This window comes from Gossypium arboreum, chromosome 5 (assembly GCF_025698485.1).
Source record: "Gossypium arboreum isolate Shixiya-1 chromosome 5, ASM2569848v2, whole genome shotgun sequence".
NCBI classification, from domain to species: domain Eukaryota; kingdom Viridiplantae; phylum Streptophyta; class Magnoliopsida; order Malvales; family Malvaceae; genus Gossypium; species Gossypium arboreum.
This window is the reverse complement of record NC_069074.1, coordinates 86,957,506-86,965,365: the sequence shown is the minus strand read 5'-3', so window position 1 is coordinate 86,965,365 and position 7,860 is coordinate 86,957,506. Positions and strand designations below refer to the sequence as shown.

Below are 7,860 nucleotides of genomic sequence, written 5' to 3'. Positions count from 1 at the left end.
TGTTAGACTTCATGGAATACCTTTGTCAATCATTTCGGATAGAGATCCGAGATTTACTTCACGGTTTTGGCAAAGATTGCAAGAGGCATTAGGTACAAAGTTAAATTTCAGACCGCCTTTCATCCACAAACCGATGGACAATCGAGAGAGTAATTGATTCTTGAAGACATGCTCGGATGTTGCGCATTGGAATTTCAAGGTAGTTGGGAAAGGTACTTACCGTTGGTAGAATTTGCTTATAATAATAGTTATCGACGAGTTTGAAGATGGCACCTTATGAAGCATTGTATGGTCGTAAATGTCGGACGCCATTGTATTGGATGAACTCGTGGAAAATCGATTTATGGAGTTGATCTAATAAAAGAAACCGAAGAAAAGGTGAAAGTGATTCGAGATTGTTTGAAAGTCGCTTCAGATAGACGAAATCTTATGCGGATTTGAAACGAAGGAAATCGAGTTTCAAGTTGGTGATAAGGTATTTTTGAAAGTGTCTCCATGGAAGAAAGTTATTAGATTTGGACGGAAGGGCAAGTTAAGTCCGCGTTTTATTGGACCATATGAAATAATTGAAAAAGTTGGACCAGTAGCTTATCGGTTAGCATTACCACCTGAATTACAAAAGATGCATGATGTGTTCCACGTATCTATGTTACGTCGGTATCGTTCGGATCCTTCACATATAATTTCACCGACAAAAATTGAGCTACAACCGGATATGACTTATGAAGAAGAACCGATTAAGATTTTAGCTCGAGAGGTTAAGCAACTAAGAAATAAAAGTGTCGCTCTCGTGAAAGTATTGTGGCAAAAGCACGGGTAGAAGAGACTACATGGGAACCGAGGAAACTATGAGAAACCAATACCCATACATTTTATTGGTAAGATTTTCGAGGACGAAAATCCTTAAAAGGGGGGAGTTGTAATATCCCGAATTAAGGCCTAATCGAATAGTGGTTTCGTGACCACAAATCCAAGATAAAAATAATTATTTTAAAATTATTTTGAGGTTTATGATATGATTGCATGATTGTGTGAAAATTTCGTGATGAAATTCTATGCATAAAGTGCTTAAGTTGAGATTAGGGACTAAATCGAATAAGTTGCAAAACTTGCATTCTAGAAGTTTTTAGTATGAAATTGCTTTGAAATATTAATTAGGAGGTCTTAAATGGTAATTTTACCAATTTTAAGTTCATGGACAAAATTAGGACATGGAAGGAATTTTTGGAAAGTTTAGTAGTAAGGGCATTTTGGTCATTTGGATATTAAATGAAATAAAAATAGGAAAAATAACCCAAAATGATCATCTTCTCCATATTGTTCTGCCGATTTTTGCTCTCCTCCATAGCTGGGGTTTCTTCAACTTTCAAACTTCATAGTAAGTGATTTCAAGCCCCGTTTTTAATGATTTTTATGTTTTTGAAATCCCGGTAGCTCGATTTAGCTTATGTTAACAATAATTCAACCTATGGTTCATATTTGGAAAAATACCCATAGGTGAAATTTGTGTATTTTGGTGTTTTATGACAGAATATGAGGTTTTAAATTTTGTTAGACAACTTTTGTTACTCGGTTTTGAGTAAAAACGAGTAAAAAGGCTTAATCGGTAAAAATATTTATTAGTCATAAATACTTGTTAGAGTGAGAATTTGATGTTACCATAGAAGGGAAAAATGATCAGCATGTCATAAAACATAAAAATAAGGGATGAAGTTTAATTCCCGAGCCTAGGGGTAAAAGTGTAATTATGCAAAAGTTTAGGGGCAAAATGGTAATTTTGCCAAAGTTCATATAAGGACTGTTTTAATGAATGTATGTATTAAATAAGATTAATTTGGTATTATAGATCAAGAGAAACGAGATTCAAGTCGTGATCGGGGGAAAAACAAAGTTTACGAGGAATAGGCTCGATTGTTAAAAATTTTGTACCGAGGTAAGTTCATGTGTAAATAATGTAGCATAATTGTTATTTTTAAGTTATTGATGTTAAATATAGGATATGCTGATTCTTATCATGAAATATATGCTTTGTGGTTATTTTCGAATAAAATGCAAATTAAGTGTATTATTTGTTAAATATAAAGTGCTACCGAGTATTAGTTTCGGTATTTTACGGAAGATGGCAAGGAGACGTGTTCGAGGAAAATCCCGTTTGAACCTTAGGAATAGATTAGGATACAAGTGACATGTCACTAGGATGGTTGAGCATCCGAACTCGTTGAGTTGAGTCCGAGTTCACTTATGGATGTGGAATGTCCGAACTCGTTGAGTTGAGTCCGAGTTCGTGAGATGTAACTAGGCATCCGAACTCGTTGAGTTGAGTCCGAGTTCACTTATGGATGCGAACGCCCGAGCTCGTTGAGTTGAGTCCGAGTTCACTTATGGGCGGGTTACATGGTAGCTTGGCTACAAATATGGCACTTATGTGCAAATTATCCATGTATCCGAGTTATATTCCGATGTGTTCAACGGGTAAAATTTCTAGTGAAATGGAAGAACACTTAAGATGCAAGTGACGTATTGGTAAGTATTGTGAAATGGACACTTTGGACAGGTATGTACTTAACCCTCGGGTTGAAAATAGATACAACAACGATAAGGTGGTAAGATGATGAATGATGTTTAAAAATGTGATATATGTTTTGGTGATACCATGCTAAGATTGTTTGGTATAATTGTATGGTTATGTTACTTGTTATTTGCATATGAACTTACTAAGCATTTATGCTTACTCCCTCCTTTTCGTTCATTGTAGTTTTAACAAGCCGGCTTGAGAATTGGGATAGGTCGAAGACTCGTTCACACTATCCGAAGGCCTAAATTGGTAAAATGGCTTGTGTGTTTTGAATGTGGCATGTATGGCAAAATACTCACTTTGTGTAAATGATCTTATGATATGGCTATGGTTTGGAAAGAAAAGGGTTTGTAAATGATTAACCTTTGGAATGGCCAATCTAAGTCATATTTGATGTTACGTATGTTTAAAATGCTATTTAGTTCATGAAAATCCTTAGTAAAGTGAAATCTGTCATAAAACAGAATCTAACAGCAGCAGTGATGTAAATTTGAAAAATCACTAAAAATGGCAGAAATGGAATTAAATGATGAGTAAGTTATGAAATTTAATCTTAATGAGTCTATTTTCATATGGATTGAACAAAACTGGTATATGAATTATAATTTATGAGATATTTGAATTTTTGTGAAACAGGGCCAGAGTGATTTCTGGATCCCTATTCTGATTTTAGAAATTCACCATAAATTGTAACAAAATAATTAGGTGGTGTATTTTACATTCTTAGAATCCTTATTGAGTCTAGTTTCAGGAGAAACAAACGGCATAGTTATTGAAACTCTGTACAGGGAGATATATGAATTGTAATACACAGAGGTCAGAGCAGTCTAACCCTGAAACAGGGGAGACTTTAACTAATAAACTGTACTAATTGGCCCAACCAAAAATTCTAGAAAAAAATTAGTAGATAGATATATGAGTCTAGTTTAAGGAAAAATTTACGGAATTGGATTTCGAGTTTTGGAACTCGAGATATGAATTTTTAAGTAACTGTGACGCAGTTGGACAGCTTGTCCGAATTTGTTTAAGTGCTCAAATAAGTTTTGTAATGCCTCGTGCTCGACTCCGGCGACGGTCTCGGGCGTGGGGGTGTTACACCTTTACTCAAGTGGCTTAGTTCCACTTTACATGGTGTGTAAGGTGGATGAACCTTTAATGGTTCTATGAGTTGTGCAGGGTGGACAAGCCCTCTGTAGCCCTTATGTAGTGTGCAGGGGGGACGAAGAAGTGTTTGGTTGGTTGGGTGGGATTTCTGATTGTCGCATATTTTATGCATCTGAATTTATGTCTGTTTGTATGATCATTAGCACACTAATAAATGCGTTGAATAGTCTGTTGCGATTGGGTACATGTGTGTTTGGAATGATAATATAAATGTTTTCGGTTTGTTAATGATAATTTTCAGTTTATCGGATTGCCGTCTAAGGAATTTGTATGTGATTTGTAAACATATGCTTTAGTGAACTATATGTTGAATTACACAATCTTTTGCTTTTGTCTGTTTCGAACTCACACTGAGCTCGTGTAGCTCACCCCTTAGTTTTTCCCCTTTCAGGTATTCTCGTGTTCTGAAGCTGGACTCGGCATACCGAAAGTCTCGAAAATGATAATTTTTGAGTTAAGCTATTAAAATTTTTCTACAAATCCTAAATTATTAAACTGTTTTGGATTGTAACTGTTTATGGGGACTGTGGTATAAGTTTTACTTCTAGATTTTTGTAAATTTTTATTTTGGGACTGAATTTTAGAAACTGCAGAATTATACTTTCGAATGATTTTAACGTAACTCAAATTTTCTTTTTTGAATCCTAAATCGTTAAACGGTCTAGTTCAATTTTAGCAAACTGTGTTCGTAATGAGATTTTAACATTTCGTTTTGTAAAGTTACTTTTAGATCACTTCGGTGATTAATATAACCTCCGAGATCCAGGAAAAACTTCTAAGTCAGGTTTTGGGATGTTACAAACTAACAAACTTAAACGGGTCGGTGTAATATGAGCTTGGGTTAATTTTTGTTTTTTTTTTTGTTTTTTGGCTAACATAAAGTTTGTTCTTAATTGGACTGTTTAGCCTTTGTGAGTACTGATGATTGGTTTGGATTTTTATTTGACGTTTTGGACTGTTTTTCTTTTTATACTTAGAATATTTATTTTCAAACTACAATGTGTTGTATTTGAAAATCAAAACCCCGATTTTTAATTTAAAGAATTCTGTTACCAAAATTTAAGTGATCGTAAGTGTTTTTCTGGAATTAAAATATTTTACGTAATTAAGTATTTTCTCTTAAGAACTGAAAATATTAATATCAAAGTTTTGTTTTATGTTGTGTTTTTGAACTTTAAATTTTGGGTTCAAAATGAACGTGTGTAATTCTTCATAATTCGATCATAACGTCACCAGATATGAGATGTTACACTTATAATTTTTTCTCCTATATTAATTAGGAGTTTTTCACATAAAATTTATGTTTATTTATTCACATTTTTATTTTCTTAAATTATTAATTGCAATTTTGCTCTATTCAACTATGGTATTCGCACACAATTCGTAAACTATATTATTGCGATGTGGATTTGAGATGTGGACACCTAATGATGTTCAATAGTTAAAATACAATTTGTATAATTTCTTTCATATTTATTTACTATCCATGTTGATTTTAATGTTGTTTTTGACCTAAAATTATGAGAAATATGAATCTTTTTATGATTAATTTCATATTTATATGCTAAAAAGTTTTATTTACACCAATTTATTAATATTTCTTTTATATATAACATATATACTTTTATATTCTATAAAATATAGTTTAATATGCAATAATCTTACTTAAATTAATAATTCTAAGTTTATGCACCTATATGCAACAGTTTTTGTGTTTAATTAATGTTCAAAGATTATGACTATTAAATTATTTTTAAACCCTACACAATTTTTGGTTATTTTAGAAAGTTATATATTATTTATAAAGGAGGAATTCACTTATAAAGGGTAAAAACTAAAGTAAACATGGCTATTTATATGACTAATATTTTAACGATTCAACCGTTATATTTCATAGTTTGTTCATGTAGATTATGCATGTTAAATTTGATGTATCTTAATTATTTATTCTATGTAAAAAATACTACCATTAAATATATATTAATATATAGAGTATTTTAAATTGATATTATATAGATATCAGTTCGGTTCAGTTTGGTTTGAAAATTTACATGCATGGTAAGGACAATATAATTGATAAACTCAACGGTTGAATCATTAAAATATTAATCATAAAAATAATTGCAGAAATATATAAAACTACTTTACTCTTTTTGTGTCTAAGTAAATCCCACTCCATATTATTATATTATTAATAATTCATAATTCATATTTATTCAAATATGATTCATAATTTATTTGTATGCCATATTAAAATATATAACCTTTTAAATAAGCTAGATACAAAATAAAATACTACAATAATTATTATTTTTAAAATTTTTTTCCTTCTGCAGAATTTCTGCCCAAAAAAAGCAATTTATGTAGGGTCTAGCTTCTTGCTAACACTTATTATTTAACCATCATTAATTGTTTCTCTCAAGGAACTTCTTGGAAATTTGTACAATAGCTTCTACGAGTTCGATGCTAGGCTTTGGATCCTTGGCTTGAAATTCTTCCTTGACAGCATATGAAATGGTAGATTTTATGATGCTTGAGTTCTGGGATTTCTCTATTATTTCAAATTCAACGATTTGAACTGAGCAACCAATAGCTAGACAATCGCCTTCCAAGCCTTGTGTCTCTTTCACCCTCCTTTGGTCATCAATCACAGTGAATTTCTCTGTATAACTTGAATTCCCTGCTTCATATGGAAACAACCCATCATCAGTTCCAACCAGTAAAAACAATAAATTTGATCAAAGAAAACTTGGTTTTTCAAGGGTATTAATGATCAGCTCAAATCATTAGAAAACCAATAGTATTGATCAAAGAAAAACATGATTCTATAGAGTATTTATAATCAGATCAAACCATGAGAGAAACATGAATATTGGTCAAGGCAAAACTTAGTTTTAAAAGGTAAGTATGATCAGCTCAAACCTTTAAAAGAAACAAGAATACTATTCAAGAAATACTTGGTTTTTAAAAGGGTATACATGATAAGCTCGAATCATTAAAAAATAAGAATATTTATCAAGAAAAACTTGATTTAAAATGGTGTTCGTCATCAAACTTTTCGTTTCATATTTAAATCACATGAATTTAAACTCTCTCACACTTCTAATATTATAAAAATATATATATATCCCTCATCAGCTTAATCCATTAGAGAAGGGTATATATGACAAGCTCAAACAATAAAAAAAAAACAAGGATTTTGATTAAGAAAAGCTTGGTCTTAAAGCGTACTCTTCGTCAAGATTTGTTTAGAGCTGTAGCTAGAGTTTTAAATCTTGTCATTCCTTTTCCCTTCCCGATATTGTAATCATAAAAAAAAAAAATTCCATCGTGAGCTCAATCAATTAGCGAAACAAGAATACTAGTCAACAAAAACTTGGTGTTAAAGGGTATTTTATAGAGGTTTAAGTACCTGGAACGAAAGTGACTTTGATTACAGTTCCGACCCCTCCATCACCCTCCAAAACGTCAAGTCTTTGGATAACATTTTTAAGCTCTTGTGCAACAAGCTCTGAGATCCCAAGGTTCCTATAAAGTTCCCAAGCTTCACTTGCAGGCGCATTCACTTCATCCTCATTCGTAATATGCTTCAATTCCTGAGAATTAACCCGATTGTAGCAAGCTAACAGAACAGAGAAAACCAATGAGAATTGCTTCATCATTTTTTTTTCTTTGTAATTTTGCTTGCTTTAAACCTTGGAATGATTCTCTGGTTTCTCTATTTCTGCAATTTTCAGGGTTTATATAGAGCATAGAAATAGGTTAATACGTTCACTGAATGATACATTTATAAATCTGCAAGCCTAAACCCTAAAACATAAAAAAGTTCTTTCTCCAGGTGGGCATAATATTTCGATAATTAAAAATAACGTGGGCATAACATTTTCCAGTTAAATTCAACACTCTTGGATTTTTATGATTTTTAAAATCAAATATTTAAATTATAATTAGTTTCATTCTTATTAAATTAAATTAAAATATGAGTGACTATATAGTTGGATATTATTTTTATTATTGAATTATCGAACGTAATTAAAGACAATGTTGGGCTGTAGCGAGAGAAGAGAAAGTCGAGAATCGTAGACAAGAAACGGAAATCCGGTTTGTACTTTTATGATTTG

At 31.8% G+C, this 7,860-nt stretch overlaps 1 protein-coding gene and 1 long non-coding RNA gene across 3 annotated transcripts; one reads left to right on the top strand and one right to left on the bottom strand.

The window, feature by feature from the left end:
• The first annotated feature begins 1,291 nt into the window (after window positions 1-1,291).
• Window positions 1,292-3,024, top strand: LOC128293266 (uncharacterized). Its single transcript, XR_008283418.1, has 3 exons — window positions 1,292-1,378; window positions 1,847-1,933; window positions 2,756-3,024. It is a non-coding gene; the product is annotated as an uncharacterized LOC128293266 (long non-coding RNA).
• Window positions 3,025-5,889: 2,865 nt separating this feature from the next.
• Window positions 5,890-7,518, bottom strand: LOC108451714 (norbelladine synthase-like). Of its 2 annotated transcripts, none has more exons than XM_053028956.1 (2): window positions 7,152-7,518; window positions 5,890-6,422 (listed from the first exon to the last, which is right to left on the bottom strand). In XM_053028956.1, the coding sequence occupies exons 1-2, from the start codon at window positions 7,399-7,401 to the stop codon at window positions 6,145-6,147; spliced, it is 528 nt and encodes a 175-aa protein (XP_052884916.1). In that variant the 5' UTR covers window positions 7,402-7,518; the 3' UTR covers window positions 5,890-6,144. The 2 variants fall into 2 exon arrangements, with proteins under 2 accessions (XP_052884916.1, XP_017604863.1); XM_017749374.2 differs by having other exon boundaries at window positions 5,890-6,419; window positions 7,152-7,517.
• Window positions 7,519-7,860: the final 342 nt, after the last annotated feature.

Coding starts and splice junctions, on each gene's coding strand:
- LOC108451714 (XM_053028956.1), bottom strand. CDS start 7,401: ATGATGAAGCAATTCTCATTGGTTTTCTCTGTTCTGTTAGCTTGCTAC. Junction 6,423..7,151: donor CAAAGTCACTTTCGTTCCAG/GTACTTAAACCT, acceptor TTCCATATGAAG/CAGGGAATTCAAGTTATACA.